At 46.0% G+C, this 19,905-nt stretch overlaps 1 protein-coding gene across 1 annotated transcript in view; it reads right to left on the bottom strand.

The window, feature by feature from the left end:
• Positions 1-2,561: 2,561 nt before the first annotated feature.
• Positions 2,562-19,905, bottom strand: part of PAFAH2 (platelet activating factor acetylhydrolase 2) — a 124,222-nt gene continuing 106,878 nt past the window's right edge. The window contains exon 12 of the mRNA XM_078682693.1: positions 2,562-3,837. Within this exon, the coding sequence (XP_078538819.1) occupies positions 3,743-3,837 (95 nt within the window). The 3' untranslated portion in view covers positions 2,562-3,742. The remainder of the gene's footprint in view (positions 3,838-19,905) is intronic.

Raw genomic sequence — 19,905 nt, 5'->3', positions numbered from 1 at the left:
ATAAAGAACGAGAGGCAGCTTCACCACTAATCACCGCCGCGGGAAACTGCTGCACCCATTCGCTAACAAACAGCATGCCAGAAATCCTGCAGTAGTACAAAGAATGTGCTCCTCTCACTTTGTGCGCCACTGACTCTGTAGCACAAAGACTTTGCACCTCTCACATCAGGTGCTACCATGCCTTACCCCGAAAACAGTTGTCTGCATTCCGTCTGCTCCATTTCTGGATGGAGAGGTGGCATGCATGTTCACCGTAATGACCCTAATCCCCTTAAAGGGAGCACCCAACATGTTTGTTCCATAAAGCTCTAACTTACAGGGTCTTGGAATCTCATCCATTTTCTTGTGTTCTTCCACTGCTCAATTTTAGGAAACGACTTTTTCTTTTTTGCGTAAGCACTCCATGAGTGCATGTTTTCCAGCTGCCTCCATCATGCTTCTCTCCCACTCTTCCCTTTTGCTGTTGCGCCTGTGTTCTCTTCCTTGTGTTTCTTTCCCTGCCTTCATTGCACCCTTGCGCATTTATTTCCCTTACATCCCATTCACTTCCCTGACCAACTCCTCTGTTGCCTCTTGTCCCCTCCCATTTGAAGAATATTTTTTTACTGGTGCTTTCACTTTGGACAGAAAAAGCCCTTTTTATTTTCATATTCGTTTACCACTACATCAAGAGTGGGTAATTTTTTTTAAATGGCGCGTGAAGCTCACACATGGGATGAGTAAATGCCCTGGTAGTCAGTGACACAGCCAATGCGTAATTATGATATCCAGCATGAACAAAGGGCATTAAAAGAGCCAGTAGATCTCAAAGATGTGCCCTATTGGGTTTGCCAATGATTGCTTTACTTGGACACGTATTTCTAATGCACTTCTTCACTTCTAGATTGAGCTTCAGTTTATTTTTATTTTCCCCTTAGGAAATAGAACTTGGGATACTTGCACATGGCATCTGAAGGAAGTTATGCGTGCCACTTGCGACAGTCAGGATGTCTCACTGCCATCCCCTCTAATTGCAGGTTGCTCTGCGCGAGGAGAACATGCTGGATGCCCATGATGTGACCCTGCACACTGATGCGACTCACAGAGGTGGCGGCAAGATGATTCCCAGAGCCAGGAGGAGTCGCTACTCTCGACGCCTGTGTCCTGACATGGCGGCCCAGGCTCATGGAGCCTGACATATCTGGTTGATATGTAGGTAATATTTCTGATTTTTTTTTTACAGAGTTTTATATAGCGTGAACTTGACCCGAATTGGGTATCAGATCGTTTTACATAGCACTGGTTGCATTACATGAGGACACATTCATTTTTGTTAAGCACGGGGTGATTAAGTGATTTGCCCAGAATCACAGGATGTTCAGCGTCATTGCCGAGACCCAAAACCAGTTCCCCAGATTCGAGGTCCACCACCCTAGCTGTTAGGCCAACTCCTCAGTTGCTTGCCTTTGATTCCATCTGTGATAGTCATTGCCCTAACAATGATTTGCTACTCTCCTGCGGTGTCCTGCACAAGTGGCTGGTGGAATCTATGGTGTCTTGAACATGAAGCTGGCCATGCGTTTGAGGAATCCCAGGATAGTGGCACCCCTTTTTTCATGGTCAATGCGTACCGGCCTGTAAACGAGTCTTTCGACGAGTGCTTGGGGCTTGCATTGAGTGTGGACTGCTTCTGTACTGAGCATCACCCAGCCACCTGCTTGATGTATATGCAAATCATGTGGACACGCGGTCTCCAGCCCTGGGTTTTATTTAACAATTAATTGTCATCAAGTGTTCGGCCAGTGTGGTTCAATCGAAGCAAACCAAAGCCCCGGACTGCATACGTTCTGCTCATGCTATGGAGCCATGTTCCATTGTCAAAACATCTATAAATAAAGCTGTTTTAGCTGCTACCGAAGTCGGGGTTTGAACTCGTGTTTGCAGGACCAAGGCACAGCATCTCGGAGGCATCTCCCTGATTCACCCATAGCAACGGGTACAAAGCCGGAAGACCCTTCTTTTATGAAGCAGCGTTTAGCATTACAGAGCCGCTATAAATGCGTCCAGGTGCTGTAAACTGTCGACCCCCCCCCCCCCCCCTCCCGCTTACTTTAATAGAGGAAATATCGAGCTTGTAAAACTCCTCCAGGCTTCGCTCTGTAGAAATGTTTGAACTGCCTAATCTGGTGGGTCACTGCGTGGCTTCGACGGATCCTCACAGAGGTATAGGATATCACGTTAGCATTGAAACTTTCCCACTCGTTTCACATGTGCCTAAAACCAATAATACTTTGCCCAATTCACTTAACCAAATCTCAACTTCAAAGGAAAAGTTGGCCATTGTTGCACTGTTAGAAATATTAAACGTGTTAATTTTCAGAAAGAAAGGTAACATTGGACAACATAAGTAAAAAACATTGTTATTTACAACGCCAATAGCTTTAACTTTCACAAATGCGAGACTGACTGAATTGCAAATGCGTGAATATAAGGTGGAGACATGTGGAACATAAAACCTAGCAAGGAGTTTGTTCTAATCTGACACGGTAGTTGCTGTAGCAACAACAAAAAAGTAGCCGGGCTTCATGATCATATGGTGCATTTTAATCATTTTAAGGCACAGTAATTTTGGCAATACTGATACAAATCAACAATGTTCTCTATAAAGGTAACGTTGTTTGCAGATTTAGACTATACCATCATTGGTTGGGTTTCGGCACTGTTACTTACACGTTCTACCAGGGTAGTGCTGCTGGATACACTCTTCGTCTATCCCATTGACCTGGGTACTCAATTTAGCATAGGTTGTACACAAAGTGAGCTCACTGTGGCAGTCAATATTGCACATGTTCCTACTCCTGTGCCTGTGGATCAGCCTGAGGACTTGACACAGCCCATGAGACTCACATGGGGTGTTACACTATGGAAAGCCACCACAGCACATGCTCCTCCTGCGGTGCGCCAAGGCGGGAAGTCACTAAAGCACACATTACTCATGTTGTGTATTCCTCGGCAAAGGCCCTATAACATGTGTTCCTCTTACAGTATGATTGCCTTGGCAGTCACTATAGTGTTTGTTTCTCTGTCTGGCGCATAGACTCCCTAGAAGTCTCAGAAGAGTCAAAGCTTTTCCCAGTTTTAACTCACAGCAAAGTGTTTCAGAATATAAGCGCAAAGGCTGCAGACTTTGTATTGTGATTAGAAGCAATTTTTTAAAATGTGATATTTTGCATACATTGTGCTTTTTCATAAGACATCGCTAAAGAAAATAGTCATATTTAAAAAAAATAAAACGTAATGAAGAAAAGACTGCTTTAGTTTCTTTTTTTGTAGAACTTCGGCTCACCCACAGGAAAAGACCAGCTTGTCACTGTACCACACTGCAACCCGAGTCTTTGGAAGTCTTCAGTTCTCAAAGATGTTCTTGTTTTTAGTGAGTTTAGACCATCACCCCGGGAGTACCTTGTTCAGGACTTACAAAGGCTTTAGACATTTACTGATAAACATAGAGGTCCGTTCTCTGAGCAATAACTGAGGTTTGGCCTGGAATTGGAAATCCAAGCACCCCTAACTCCTTTGTTTACAGTTTTGGAGATATGTGCATTTTGGCAAAAGTCATTGTCTTCGCTCTCTTTGCCCCGTCCAAGTTCACAGGGCAGTGATTACTTTAAAAATTGATTCCGAAGACAAAGCCCAAGTAAGAAGTCATAAAAAAAACCAAGTGTATCATGGTCTGGGAAGTTATTGATGGAAGCGCTCTCCACTAAAGGCTAGACTGCAAGAAAGGATCACCAAGAACAACATGTCCAGCAAAGCCATCAACGACGTCCGTCCACTGATGGGCACCTTCCTGCAGACCTACAAAGACAGAGAGATCATGGTTGAGTTAGCAAAGCCAATAACAGTGAACATCAAGTTACAAGCGCAAACGCAGAACAACACGCGGTGGCTCTCAAAAATGGTCAGAAGCCTTGCTTCCCCTTTGCTCTTTTAGGATGGAAACTAATAGCGAGTACAAATCTTCAGAGTGTTTGAAGAATTCTCCTCCGATCCTAGGACGCTCCCTACCCAGGCTCCGACTCAGGAATCCTGTAATGCCCTCAGCTCTTTCTTTCTGGAAAAAATTGTCCTGATCAAGGACACTATTCCGGTCACCATTCCTGGCGCCAATTTCACCTGTCCCCCTCCCAACGCCCTCACTTTCACACACTTTCCCCTTCTAGATTCAAAATCACTGGCCACCTTGGCCGTTCGGGTTAAATCTGGCTCTCCGGACGACTGTTGTCCACCTTCCGTACAACGGGACATCGGTCTCCATCTCCCTGACAATGCTCTTTCTTTGCTAAACTCTTCTCTTTTGTCCGGCTCCGTACCTAACTCCTTCAAGGCTGCTGTCCTAGTGCCTTTATTGAAGAAACCGGGAGCGGACCCCACGGTCCTGGCGAACTATCGGCCTATCTCTCTTCTGCCCTACTTCGCCAAAATTCTGGAAGCCCACGTCACCACCTGTCTCTCGAAGTTCATCGAGAGTTCCAACTTCCTCGAAGGCAATCAGGCCGGCTTCAGACCCGGCCACTCCACGGAGGCAGTAATCCTGGCCGTGCTTGATGCTCTTCGAGCTGGCGTGGACAGGGGCACCCCCCAGGCCCTGGTTCTTTTAGATCTGTCGGCCGCCTTCGACACGGTGGATCATAACATCTTACTCCACCGTGTCGAGCAGGCCGGCATCCAGGGCCTGGCGCTCACGTGGGTCAAATCCTTCTTGTCCGGGAGGTCCCAGACTCTTAGCCTGGGTACTTTCAGGTCTTCCAGGGAGTGTTCACTTTGCGGGGTCCCCCAGGGCTCTTCCTTATCCCCTCTTCTTTTCAATCTATATCTTCAACCTCTTCTCTTTTCTCTGAGGCAGTGGGACGTCACCGTATTCAACTACGCCGACGACCTGCAACTCATCTTTCCTCTTGACTCTTCTTCTGCCGTCGCTAACTTCCAGGCGGCCATGACCCATATCCTCCAGTGGATGAGCCAGAACCAGCTCAAACTCAACCCCGGGAAGACGGAACTCCTTCTCCCCGGCAAGAGCTCTATTCACTGGGGCCCGCATTTCTGGCCGGGAGACCTCGGTGCTCCTCCCTCCCCCGTGGCTTCAGTAAAAAGTCTCGGGGTCATCATTGACTCCGAGTTATCCCTCAAACCCCAAATAGGGTCGGTGGTCTCCTCCTGCATGTACCAGCTGCGCAGGATCAGAAAGGTGGTGTACCTTCTGACGCCTGAAGCCCTGATTTTAGTCATCATGGCCCTTGTCCTCTCCCGCTTGGATTTTTCCAACTCCCTTTATTATGGGCTGCCTAAAGGCCTTCTCTCTAGACTCCAGATCGTCCAGAACCAAGCGGCGAGACTAGCCTGCGGGATTCCGAAATGGCAATCTGCCAAACCCTTTCTCTCTAAACTCCATTGGCTTCCTATTTCCTCTAGGGCAGCCTTTAAAATCGGCTGCCTCACCTTCAAGTCTCTCACTGGCACTTGCCCTGCCTTTCTGAAATCCCTCATCAGTCCCTATTGCCCCTCACGCAATCTCAGATCTTCTACCCTTCGCCTCTTGGTCGTTCCCTCTTTTAAACTTTGCAGAATGGGTGGCCGGAGATTTGCTCTCCTCGCCCCCACATTCTGGAATTCTCTCCCCTCCTCACTCAAATTCTCTAATTCACTAAGCCAATTTCGTAAATCCCTAAAATCCTGGCTTTTCCCACATTCTGGTTAACTCTTCTTCCCCTTTTCAGTGTCAGACTAGCGCCAGGAAACCCACGGTGACAGAGCGCTTTAAAAATGCCCCTTAACATAACATAACATAACAAATCCTCTAGCCCCTGCCAGGCTCAAGTACTTTGTAGACCTCTCCTCAGATTCAAGGGGCCATCTGGTGAATAATGTTACAATAAGTCTCAGAACTGTTCTCCTTTCCCTACACTGTATGGCCCTTTAGGGGGTGCTCCTAACTCTATAGGACGTCTGAACATGCTCAGCATACTGCAAAAGGCAGACACGCACCAGAAAAGGTTACTTACCACTAAAATTGGCTGTCCAGTATAAGTATCTTTCATGGATTAAAAAGGCTGTTAATTTACAGTCTCACTATAGGGCTTTCCAGTGTAACTGCCACGTTGTTCAGGCTTCTTCTGTTTCCCTATTACACATTATGATATAGTTGAAGGTAGCCTGCCACCATTAAAAAACAAAATACCTGAGTGAAAGATCTGCACATTTCCAGATCATCAGGCAGTTTTGAGTTTTCGTATCTCCTGACATAGGGGATCTGTATCACTTCATCTGTGCTCCCCTTTTCTGACGTCACTTATTGAACCAGCTTCTCTAGCCCTCTCGGTGCATGTAAATATATGAAGGTGGGAATCCCCTGACCTGCTCATATGTAGAAACTCTATGTATAAGCCAAGTAAAAAAACAAAACATTTGCTCTGGGTTTGATGTCTACCTTTCGGCGGTTTCCTTACCACTGTGTGTGCAGCTCTGTGTTCTGCATGTGTTGTTCCCTGTGCGCTCTCTCTTCTGCCACCCTATCTCTGTCAGTACTGACTCCTGTTCTCTTTCTGTGATGTCTCCTTTGCTCTGGGTGTGCTAGCCTCCCTAAAACAGTCTGTTTTGTACTCACTGCTCTTTCTGTGTTATCACCCCTTGCCAGTGTGTGCTATTCTCTTATTCTGGGTGTGCTGTCTTTTCCGTTCTGCATGCCCTGTCCTCTCTGTTGTCTGTTTAGGGTTTATTAAATCTATGTGAGCCATCTTCTTCGACCTGAAAATGCTCTCTTCAATGCTGTGTGTGCTGTCCGCCAGCCATGTGTGCTGGAATTCCTCTCTGTTGTTCTTCTGCTGCCTTCCTTGTGTCTGCACTGTCCTTTCTGCTTTGTCTGGGCTAACCCCCCCCCCCCCTCTTCCACGTGGACTGTCATCCCTCCGCCATGTGTTCTGTCTTGTGTGGATGTCCTGTCCACTGACCTCTGTTTGTGATGTTTGGGAAGCTGTCATTGTTGTATCTTTGTAAAAATCCTCCTTTTTCAAGTGTTTTGCTGGCTTTAGAACTCTGTGCACTTTAACCCTGAAAACCAATGGTAAAGTGCTTGTGCTCCCCTTTTAAACATGGTCAGATTGGCATATTCCTCATTGCCATATTTAATTGACCTATAAGTCCCTGGTATAGTACAAAATGTACCCAGTGACTAAGTTAAATGTCCCTAGAGGACAGCAGCACATACTATGCCACCCACATCAGTGACAACGTGAAACTTAGCTTCAGGCCTACAAGGGTAACCTGACTGGCAGTTTAAACACTGCAATTCAACCTGTCACAATAACCCTTTTGACAGGTCAACACCTCCTTTTTAAATAATAATGAATCCTCCCTATGTAGGATCTGCAGTCCACAAGCCAGAGTGCATGTTATTTAAAAGCAGGGAATGTATATATATAATGTTAACATTCCTGTGGGCGGCTTGGTAGTTCTATGTAAAAAACCATAGTACATATTTAATTCCAAATACTGTATCTCGGAAATGAGACTAGCTAAGACAATAATTGTAGAACTATTTTAATAGTTATTAAAAATCCAATTAAAAAGTGTAGTCAATTTTTTTATAAATATTTAGGAAAGGTAACTTTTAAAAAGTTACATATTCCCTGTCTGAAATTCCTGAAGGCTACATTTGCTCTCCCACTTCTGCCAGACATTAATTAGCATTTGAATAGGTGTGAAAATGCTGCGAAGTGCTTCCTAGGAGCAAATGATAGACTGACCTGAATGGGTAGAGATGACTCCTCTGGACCTGACAGAATATTCAGTGTGGGGCTGTGATCATCATTTGTGACACTTTCCATTCTTGAGTTTTGTATGGTAAAGTTAAAGGAATTGGAAAGTATAATGAGGGTGGATTCATGACCACCTTACACGTTAATAGTTAGGTCTGCGTGGGAAAAGACAACAAAATTGTAATTTAATCCCAACAGACGTTGAGGCAGAAGGGTATAGCAGTGTTAAGTTACCAGTTGTGGGTTACCTCAAAGCTGAATTGAGGTACAAAAAAGGAAGGTGGCAGGAAAAGTATATGTGGTGGACAAAAGGAAAATAGTGTTAGGATGGAGAGAGCAGCAGGTGTTGGGAACAGTGTTAGATACCAACCATCCCAAACAGGTCGCTCACAAGGCAGGATGAAGTACAGAAATGGAGCTGTAAGTACCCATGATTATTTGAGCAAAACTAGGATGTCTAGAATTTTATTTTAACACCGGAAAACTTTTAAAAACAGCGTCTCACCTAAAATACAAAAAGTTAGGCGTGTTTCACATTTCAAGATTTGTTGAGCGCCTAACATTTGATGCAGCTGCATTGATGTCAAAGCATTCAACATCATTTGTGACACCTAAGGGAGATTTCCAATTTGTGCATATGCTGTTCGGTGTAGCCTCAGCGTCAGATATGTTTAAAAGAGTAAGGAAAAGGTTGTTGAAGGATTTGACAATGTTTTTTTCTTTCAAAACAACATTCTGATCTGGATTCTGACAGAAATCAGCATGATACTATATTGGAAAGTGTGCTAAGTAGATTGGAACAAGCTGGTTTTATTGTGGCAGTAGAGAAATGTAAGTTTGGTGTTTTGAAGACCTGGGTATTTTGGACACACGTTGTCATGGGAAGGTGTGAGACAAACTGAAGTTGGTGGAAGCCATTGAGAAAGCTCCTTCTCCTAAGGATAAACAGCAATAGATTTCTTTCCAGGGCTTGGCGGAAAATTACTCTAGGTTTGTAGAGAAACTTCTCAAACAAAGTTCATGTCTTGCGCTCTTTGATGAAGAAGGGTGCAAAGTATCAGTGAGCAAGTGTGTGTCATGAGTATTTCAAGGTATTAAAAAATCTATTGTCAAAGCGGTAGTTCTAAAACCCTTTGATCTCAGTGATAAGAACATTGTAACTGATGCTAGTAGTTATGGTCTGTGATAGTGCTAATGCAAGTGTGTAATTCACTGAGAGGATGGTAACATGTGTACCACGGATGTTGAGAGGTGCGGGGCGTTTCTATTTTGCCATTGAAAAGAAGGTGTATGTTTCTGGCAGGGTGTGCAACACTTTGGAACTTCATTTTGAGTTGAGCACCAACAACAAGCCACTGAAAAATGTATCCTTGACTAAAGGTGCACGAAAGGCAATGCCTTTCATAGCCATTATTGACTAAAGGAATACTCATTTGTCATCAAATATGTGCCTAGAATCAAGAATGTCAATAATGATTGTATATCACGGCTACCTTTAGGCCACGGTATTTATGAGGCGGATGATGAGTGGATGACAGCCGATGTGAAGGAATCTTACAAAGGAGCCATTTTGGAGAACGAGAGGAGACAGGCACCGTTGTAGATTGGGCATATCTGTTGGTGGCGTCTAGATGAGGTCTTGAAAGGATATAATAGGATGGGCATGAGCGAATTTCTATTGGTGTGGAAGGTGTGACAGGTTGGTGGTTCCAGTAGGGTTGCTCTCTGTGTGCTGCCCTTCTCACTGTGGATGTGCGGACCTCTCTGTCCTGTGTACCCTGCCCTCTCTACTCTGTACTCCCAGTACCCTGCTCCCGTGTTCGGTCTGTGTTGTCCCCTCTGCTCTGTGCACCGTCCTCTCTGCTCTGGGGTGTCTCTCCTCCTCTCTCTGTGTTGCCTTCCTTACTCTGGGCGTGCGGTCCTCTGTGTCCTGTGTTTACCACGCTCTCTCGTATGCTTGTGGTCGCTTCCTTACACTGGATGTAATCTCCTCTCTGTGTTGTATGTGTGCTGCCAGCAGTACGGCGTGGAAGGTCGCCCGGCGCTGTGACGTACACATGCACACATGCCCTGACCCAAGGTTAGGGTTGTAGGGTGAGGAATAAAAGAGGCGAGAGCCCTGCGGTACAGTTAGTACGGCACATGTTAATAAGCACATTCTGCCTCCTGTGTCGTTTATGCTGCTATACACTTGAGTGGGGAAGGGGAGGCAGCATACCTGATGTGCTACAGTGGCGATGAGGGGGAGCCGACCCTGAGCTGTCTTTGCATCTCCTTCCAACCGCCTTCGCACCAACCCCATTCTCAGCCTCTGCCAGCTGCTGTGCTGTTCACATGGGTAAAGTCCATGCCACTGCTACTTTGAGTCCTTCAGCACAAGGTCACCCAGAGCCAGTGAACGCCAGCTGAACATCCATACTGGCCTAAGTGACCCTGGATCTATTTTCTAGCGAGGTTTGGCCCCTCCATCACTTCCCCAATGGCTCCAGACCAGCAGTAGCAAGCGTCAGAGGTGTGCCAAGCCCTCTGCTTCTCTACCCAGTGCTGCAAGCGAGTGCCTCCTCGCACTGATCATACCCGTATGCATCAAGATCACGCTCTCCAGCTTGGTGCACATACAACTCTAGCTTCTTGACATTGGCAGCTTACCACCTCTAGCCATGAGCACGAGTAGGCAGGCGATTGCACAGACAGCTCCATCACCACAGCGCCACAAATCTGCCCACAACATTGGTGGCATGTCCATTCCGCTGCCTCCCTTTAGCAAACTCAGCAATCAAGTGATTGCCGCCCCTGCTGGCACACCTCGGTTGCAGAGATGAATATCTACTTGAAAGACACCAAGGAGAATGACAGCAAAACAAAAGCTTGCTACTTAATCTTTAATCTCAACCGCAACCTCCCCGAGATGGGTGCAGACGATGATTACAACGGAGCCATCCCAGCGAATTGACCCCCAGATGAACCCCTATTATGAAAGATTCAAACTATGACAAACCACCAGCGCGAGGGCGAATTTATTGACGTATTTTATGCCTGCCTAAGACAACTCACCAGTACTAGCACAGAAGACAATCCACAGAAAGAAGTGCGCATTCAGATTACACAGGGTTGCTGAACCACCGCACTTTGATAATACATACTCTGCAGGCCCCCATGCCCTTTGATGAGGTCTTTGCGCTTGCCTGCTCCCACAAACTATCCAATGATCAAGCGGATCAGATTGAACTAGCTTCCATAAGCCCCCAGCTACTCCTGAGCCACCTCAAGAATGATCAAAGCAGAAAAAGTGGTGACAGTCTCAAAAGGGCATCTGCACTGCAACAACCTGAACCCGGCAGGAACAACCCCCACAAACCGCTGTAGATATTGTGGGCTTTCCCCGCATCTGCCTTCTATCTACCCAGCCAGAGGCAAGACCTGCTCTGCGCGTCTTCAGCCCAATCACTTTGCTAATTTTTTTGTGATAGGTGCGGAACACAGGCGTTCCGAGGCTGTGGCGCACCCAGATGCCAAGGAGTGAAAGCGGTTACACATGCCCAAGCTTCAGACTCAAATGGCGCAGCAGTCAGCCTGGCCCCAAGTACACCAAGATTGAGGAAAAGGAGGATGAAATCTTCTTGATCTCATGCAGCCTGCATCCAGAATGACCTGCGCGACATCCCCGCCCAACCTGCCAAGTCAGAATAGATCCCACCCCTGTCACAAGACTCACTGACCCAGGACGTAGGTTAACGTCACCAGCCTGGCACAGTTCAACACTCGGATCCCGCAACCCATGTTGCAGCTAACAAAAACCTGTGTATTCGTCTACGGCATCGACACGATCATCCGGCTTGCAGGAGCTCTCACCTTCTTAGTATCTAATGGCATGTACTCCAGGCCAGTGAAGTTCTTTGTTGCCTCATCAGACTCTGAGATGCTCCTCAGTTGTGACACTGCCGAGCGCCTGCACCTCATTCACTTTGCTGCGACTGTTAGGGACCTCGTGAACGAAGTTGAGCTCATCTTCCGTGACTTCTCTTGCCTCTTCTCTGGCCTAGGCCACTTAAAAGGGCTTCCAAACTCCCTCCACAAAAACCAGATGGTTCGCTCCACCGCCTTATGGCACTGCAGGGTCCCGTTTTACCTCCATCCTGCAGTGGAAGCGGACCTTTGGAAACTGGAAGACGCCAAAGTCACTGAAAAAGCCTCTGACCCAACCCAATGAGTGTCTCCCATGGTGGTCACTAACAAGCCTAAGTAGCCCGGATTCATTCGAATTTGCAAAGATATGCGCCTTCCCAACCAAGCCATAAAGAGAGAGCTACACATATCCCCCACCATTGATGACCTCATTGCTGATATCAACGGCTCCTCATGGTTCTCGAATCTAGATCTGAACTCAGGGTACCACTAGCTTGAACTCCATGAGGATAGCACATACATCACGATGTTCTCCACCCACGTAGGCCTCGGCAGCTACAAGAGACTCAACGTTGGTATGGCATCAGTGGCGGCAGTGTTCCAAAATGCAATCTGGGAGGTTCTTGCAGGCTTAGAGGGAGTCGTCAGTGATGACAATCTTATCCATGCACTCATTCTTAAAAGCCATCGCCGCTGCCTGCATGCCACCCTCAAAAGAACTGACACAGCCAGCCTCACTCTTAATTGAGCTAAATGCCAATTCTTTCACTAAGAAATTGAGTTCTTTGGATATGTCTCCAACGCAGGCATCAAAATTGAGACCTCCAAATACACTTACAGTGTAGAGGTGGCCACATCATCCTCCACGGCAGAGGTCCGGAGCTTTTTTGGCCTTGCTATGTACTGTGGGAGATTCATCCCCAACTTGGTGACACTATCAGTTCCACTGAGACGCCTCACAAAAGCCTCGATACAATAGGTGTGGGGATGCCAGAAGAAGATGCCTGCCAAACCATTAACAAGGCGCTCCACTGCGACGACCTATTTTGATCCTGTAGATAACTTCAAATTCATCGCCGATGCCACCCCCCATGGCTTTGGAGCCGTCTTCATGCAGCGTGGAGGAAATGATTCCTGGGTACCTGTGGCGTTTGCCTGCAGAGCCCTCAAAAACGATATGCCCACATCCAAAACGAGGATCCCACCATTTTTACCTCTACGGCCGTTACTTTCAAGTCATCACGGATCACAAACCACTGGCACCCCTCTTTGCAAGCATCAATCTCATCCGCCACTCTGCATTGATTAATGGGCCCTGCAACTGCAGAAGTATCAAAGTGGGATACAAACCAGGCTGTGCCAATCCCGTCGACTATCTCTCATGGCACCCCCGCCTACCAGCAGTAAGCCTTCGTCTGACATGGATGATTAAATTCACTGGGCCAAATAAATGGGCCGCCCCAAGACTATCGCCCTACACAACATCATTAATGCCACAGCCTCAAACCTGTGTGTACAGAAAGCCCTGGCAGCAGTCAAATCTGGGAAGTGGAAGGACTTTCTCCGAGACAATACAAAATATGATGACATCACCCAGTGTGACCTCCCCACCTTCTGGAATATCCGCCATGAACTTAGAACCACTTCGCCAGGCCTTCTCAGGTGCAGTGACCAGACTGTCATTCCTCGCATGCTGCAAGCGACCATATTGACCGGGTACAAACAAGTCATCAAGGCTCCACCAAGACAAAGGTCTGTTTTGGACGAAAGATCTGGTTCCCCACACTAGACACAGAAGTTGATGACATGGTCGGCAAGTGCCACAGGTCTCAAGTCAGCAAGCTGGCAGACTGGCCACACAAAAGACTGCTGCAGTGACAGGCCTGGCGTAAAATCTGCATTGACTTCAGTGCATTACCTGATGGACGTCAGATGCTTGTTGTCTCAGACTCCCTGAAATTTCCAATACTGGAAGTACTTCGAACTATCACATTTGAGTACAACAAGAGGTGCCTTGACAAGATATTTGCAATGTTTGGAGTCCCGAACACCTTGAAGTGCAACAGTGGATCCCCTTTTCAAGGCCAGGAGTTGAAGGACTACCTTGAGTCCCTTGCGATCACCCACTGGAATATGACACCCCGTTGGCCGAAAGTCACTGGAACAGTGAGAATATGTTGAAGTGGTCCTCCATAGGACCCTAGATGCATACAGGCACACTCCAAACTGCACCACGCAAAGAGTGCCAGTGGATGTGCTGTTCAGGAACGTTATAAAGAATAACATTTCCCATTATGCCGTCTGATCTACAGAGCCAGTAGACGTTGTAGCCACACAGCAGAGAGGTATGCAGAATAACAGAGCCAGCCAAGCCCACAGAGCAAAGGAGTCGAACATTGACCAAGGGATTGGGTACTGGCCCTGGAGTGAAGTTCCACCTTCCGTTTGAAACACTGCCCTTCCAAGTTGTTGCCAGGAAGGGTACTATGGAAATGGCCAAGAAAGTCTCAGATTGGGTCACGAGAAACATATCCGCTTTTACCAAGTGGCAGTCCTCAAACGTTGCAAGGATGAATGAGGAAATCACGCTGACACCACGACGAGGAGAAGAGGATGACCGAGACCTAGCTCTGACAGGGGGCACTACAAGTCCACCCCGTCACTGTGATTGTCGAAACCACCCAGCCCGGAAGTAAACCAAGTCACCAGAGGTAGTTGAAACTCCTGTCACACCTTTGACAACTCAAGGTAATTTGTACCGACTGAGACCTGCCCTCACGAGGCCTAGGAAACTTGAGGATATATGTGATTGAATGGAAGTACCACTCCCAGTACCCACAAGGATGCGAACTCTTGATGAACAGCAGTCCTAACAATTCCAGATTTTTTTTTGTTCTTAGTTGAAGGTATGGAGTAATGTAGTATGGCGCAGGAGAGTGCCAGATGCCGTGTTTCACACACACAGGAAAATCCTGACCCACATTAGTGCTTAAGGGTAGGGAAATAGAAGAGGGAGGGGCCCCCGGCACCAGAGTTGCCAGATTGGGCTTATTTCCCGTACAAATGGGCAGTATTTTTGCCATCTGTGTAGGAAATAACTCTCCTGATGGGTTGCCCAAATTAGGCCTTTATTTGCCCGTTTGTGCACAAAATTTGTGGTATTGGCAGCGCTACCAGAGAAAAAGTTCCTCATGCCACTGTACCGCAGTACCGCGGTTTGGCAGTGCCGTCAATCATTGATAGCGCAAAAGCACTACCTATGATGGCCCTGCTTCATGCTGCTGGCCTGCCCCCAGAGTGTGTGGACCAATGTAGTCATGAGGGGCAAGCCTGTTATTCATTTTTGTTGTTTTTGTAATTGGCCAAACTGTGGTTTTGGAGGGGCTGCCAGCCCCGCTCACTCCCCGTGGGATAGAGAGGCAGGACAAGAGGTTACGGCACACGTGCCTACCATAATAGTAAGTCTAACTTTACGAGTTCTGCTCTCCTTTTCCTGCTGCATTATCCCATCTTGGCCAGCTGCAACTAGGAGGCAGGTGAGTATGTCAAATGTCAAAAGCTTTTATATAGCGCAACAAATCACCAAAAGAGGTCTCAGGGCGCTTGGCAAAAAGAGAGGCAACAACCTTAAGGGATGAGAAAAATGGTCAAGAAACGGGGGAATTAATTAGGAAAGAGCCAAGTTTTCAGACTCCTGCGGAACGCTTGGTAGTTGGAAAGAGACAACAAATGAGAGGGCAGATTGTTCCACAGTTGCGGTGCCATGGAAGAGAATGCCCTGCGTCCATTTCTGGAGGTTCGGGCCCTAGGCTGGGACAGAAGGGATTTCGAGCTGGAACGCAATGTTCTGGACGGTCTATACCAAACTAGTTTTTTTGCAAGGTAAGATGGGCCTGTGCCGTAGAGGAGTTTATGTGTGAGAGTTGTAAGAGTATGAAGCGCAAGACTGCGCCCTCTTTGGAGTACACTATTGAGTGACAGCAGTTTGAAGCTGAATCCGTTGTCTTAGCCACCCTCACAAGAAAAGCCATGCCTACGCCTTTTCAAACTCTTTATGCATGTATAGGTCCCTTCTCATAACACCTACTTTGTACCCGTTCATTTGCAATATTGCAGGACATTTTTACCAGTCTGTGACAGCAATACTTAAACTTATCTTCACTAATCTAAGTAGTGCTTAGTTTCAGTTGTCCAGAAAAGAAACTTAAAATAGCAAGATTAGCACTTTGACCATTAGGTTTTATTTAAGTTTTTGTTCTAGCGTGTCAAGGCTCAGGATGCAGGGTAGCAAAGCGTTTTTCTGAGATAAAGCATAGAATAACAGACTAAGGGGCATATCAGCAAGGCCCGGAGTTAAAATTATCGCCGCTTTAGCGTCCGTTACGGACGAAAAGCGGCGATAATTCTCACGCCCTATTAGCAAGGACACTCTAACGTGTGAATCCATGCTTCTTCGCCCTTTCCCTTAACGCCCAGCTTTGCATCTCTAATGAGATGCAAAGTGGGCGTTCCTCCCCAGGATAACGGGAGAAATGTAGCTAAGCGACATTTCTCCTATTATCAAACCTCACGCAAAGAAGCATAGCGACAAGAAAAGTAGCGATAACCTCTGTTATCGCTACTTTCCTTACGCCTGCTTTGAAACTGACTTAGCCATGATATCCTATGGAAGGTGGATATCATGGCTAAGTAGGTGTAGCCTTATCAGCAAGATATCGCCAAAAGTTGTGCGATTATCGCTGGATTTCCAGCGATAATCACACAGTTGGCAGCTTGCGCTCTGAATGTTATCGCTTTGGAGATAAGCGTTGCTGATAGCACGCTATCTCCGCGATAAAATTCAGAGTTGGCCGGCGATAATTATCCTAGCGCTAAGTGCGCTTAGCTATAATTATCGCTTGCTGGTATGCCCCTAAGGGCATATCAGCAAGGGCCGGAGTTAAAATGATCGAGCTAAAGCAGCGATAATTTTGACGCTCTATTAGCAAGGACACGCTAAAGCGTGAATCCATGCTTCTTCGCCCTTTCCCTTAACACCCAGCTTTGCATCTCTAATGAGATACAAAGTGGGCGTTCCTCCCTAGGATAACGGGAGAAATGTCGCTAAGTGACATTTCTCCTATTATCAAGCCTCACGCAAAGAAGCATAGCGACAAGAAAAGTAGCGATAACCTCTGTTATTGCTACTTTCCTTACGCCTGCTTTGAAACTGACTTAGGGCTAGATGTAGGTAATTGTAATTTACCGATTCGAAAATACCGAATTTTACCGATTCGGTATTTTCGAATCGGTAAATGCAATGTAGATAAAAAGTCGGTAAAAAATACCGAATCGTTAAGATTCGGTATTTACTGAATCGGTATTTACGATTCGGTAATTGCCATTCATTCCTATGGGCCTGGAGGCCCAACGGGAATGAATGTCAATTACCGAATCGTAAATACCGATTCGGTAAAATAGGGAAAGAGTCAAGGGTGGCAGGGTGTCACTTTGACACCCTTTTGCACCCCTGAATAGTGCTGGTGAGCACATGTGGCATACATACATGCCGTTAGGGCATGTATGTCTGTCACATGGCACAGGTGTAAATGCACAGATTTGCATTTACAGAGGAATTCCTTATTTACCACCAACTAATAGTTGGTGGTAAATAACGAATCCTTAAAGCACAAAAGCACTCTTTAAAGTGCTTCCTACATCTCATTTACCGATTCGGTAAATACCGAATCGGTAAATGATGATTCGGTAAATACCGAATTGGTAAATACCGATTCGTTATTTACTGAATCGGTAAATATACCACCTACATCTGAAAAGGCTATTACTGGTCGGTAACGGCCGATTTCGGCCGTTACCGACCGGTAATAGCCTTCCTACATCTGGCCCTAAGTCATGATATCCTATGGAAGGTGGATATTATGGCTAAGTATGTGTAGCGCTATCAGCAAGCTATCACCAAAAGTTGTGCGATTATCGCTGGATTTCCAGCGATAATCACACAGTTGCCAGCTTGCGCTCTGAATTTGATCGCTTTGGAGATAAGCGTTGCTGATAGCACGCTATCTCCGCGATAAAATTCAGAGTTGGCCGGCGATAATTATCCTAGCGCTAAGTGCGCTTAGCGATAATTATCGCCGGCCCTTGCTGATATGCCCCTAAGAACTAGCCAAAAAACATTAAATCTATGTCTTCTAAAGGGAGGTTGGTGAGGAAGTCACAGAGGACAATGGGGTACAGTTCAGTAGAATTTGTACATTAAGTAACTCAAAACAGGGATAACAATGAGGCATAGATCATCAGTCTATTGCCATGCTCCCTGTGCCTCAGCATTCAAGACAAAACATTCAATATTTACACTATAAATGCTTATTAGAATTCCAAATATACATTTCAAATCTAACCTTGAAGATCAATACAGGATAACGCATTTCCCTATTTACAGTTTAAAGTATGTACGGATGAGAGGAAACTTTTCTCGCTTTTGGCGATTGTGTACCGCCTGTGACCTTAAAACACTAGTCATGTCAGTAAAAATCAGACCAGGAGGCAACTCTACTTGTTACATGCAGATTTGCATTTGATGTAAATCGCTGAAATGGGTTACTGCTTTTGTCACAGAAATCCTGACGTTACTTAAAGTTAATAAATTACATTCCTTCCAATGTAGCTCAGTGGGCTATGAACCGGCATCACAGAGATTCAGGCAAACTTCAAGGCATAGGATTAGAACCTTATTTTGTATTCAATCTTTCGTCATTCCCTTGGTTGTTAAAAAAAAAAGGGTTCTTTTGGGTAGTAAAAAGTCTTATTAGCAAAGGCAACCACAGCTTTAAGTTTTAGATCCCAACAAATAATGCCTACCAGTTATGGATGATATGTGGCACCTATACCGTCTACCACTCATTGCCTTATGGAAAACCCCATATACATTGATTTATACACGTGTATGATTCATTGTTTCTATAAAGCTATAAAAGAAATGAAATAAAAAAGTAAATTAGTAAGTGGTATTTACATCATTGGTATAATTACTCCTACAGACACAATCCTCCTTACCCTCTACAGATTGCTGCTATGAAAGTAAATCAGACAAGTACTCAGGGTCAAATTCAATGTATTGCACTGTTGCTGGCCCTGCTTCAGCTCAATACTAGCTGCCTGATCCTGCTAATTTCCTGCACTGATTAAAGAAAATATGTATAGAAGGAAAGAGTGGAAACTGGTGCTGAAGAGGAAAGGAGTGACGTTAGGTATGCAAATGCAGGATTTCAAAAAGGTGTAGGGATGAAATGGGCCCACAGCTCTGGCCTCACGTTGCCCAGATGAGCATGCAGAATAGGTCATGAACCAGCTTTCTTCTGCACAGGTGCAGTGTTGTAAACGAATCTAGGACCCTATTTAAATATTCCCGATTTATGCCCTTATGTGGTTATATCAAATCATATCCTTATAAAGGCATAATAATCATACCCATATTAAGTCATAGCCAATGCAGTCCAAATACGGCAAGGCTACTCCCATAGACTCCTAGAAAGCACAACGTGTTCTTAAACAAACCAAGCCTCCAGCAGCCCGGGAATTTCCCCTTCTTCTGTATTGATTTGTCCTAGAACTCCTGGAGTCGTGAAAGAACTGCGAGTTCTTAGTGACGTCTTATGTCCAACCTTACGTCAAACTCGGCACCTTCCAGGTATAAATATACCAGCATCTGCCTTAGCAAAACACACGGTGGTTTGGAGCAGATCGGCTATCTACTTGCCCGACGCCCTGCTAAAGCGAGTGCCGAAGGAAGCCGACCCTCCCATTGACGCACTGAGAGAGACGCTGTCTTTTCTCCTGCCTAGAAATCCAGCTCCAGTGTTTCCCTGTCACCCTCGCGGGTTACTGAGAGATCGAGTTCTGAGAACGAGATACAAGACCTCCTTCATTCTATAAACAAGGTATGGAACTGATTAGACCCTTAGAGAATTCTTGATTCAGATTCTTGGCAAAACTATCTTAACTCAAACTGTAGCTCACTTACTCCTTCCCACGTACTAGGCTTAGGTTAGGTACACCGGGGTAGGCTTATCTTAGAAGCACCAGTTGAGTACGTTTAGTTATGATTTTATCATTGTATGTATTTTAACCATTTTAAACACCGTATGGCTCAGAAACCATACCATGCTTTTACAGTATTACTTTGTAATATTCCTTTTACTGTACG

The sequence above is a fragment of the Lissotriton helveticus genome, chromosome 3_1 (genome assembly GCF_964261635.1).
Source record: "Lissotriton helveticus chromosome 3_1, aLisHel1.1, whole genome shotgun sequence".
Taxonomy (NCBI): domain Eukaryota; kingdom Metazoa; phylum Chordata; class Amphibia; order Caudata; family Salamandridae; genus Lissotriton; species Lissotriton helveticus.
The sequence above is the reverse complement of the archived record's forward strand: the minus strand, read 5'-3'. Positions and strand labels throughout refer to the sequence as shown.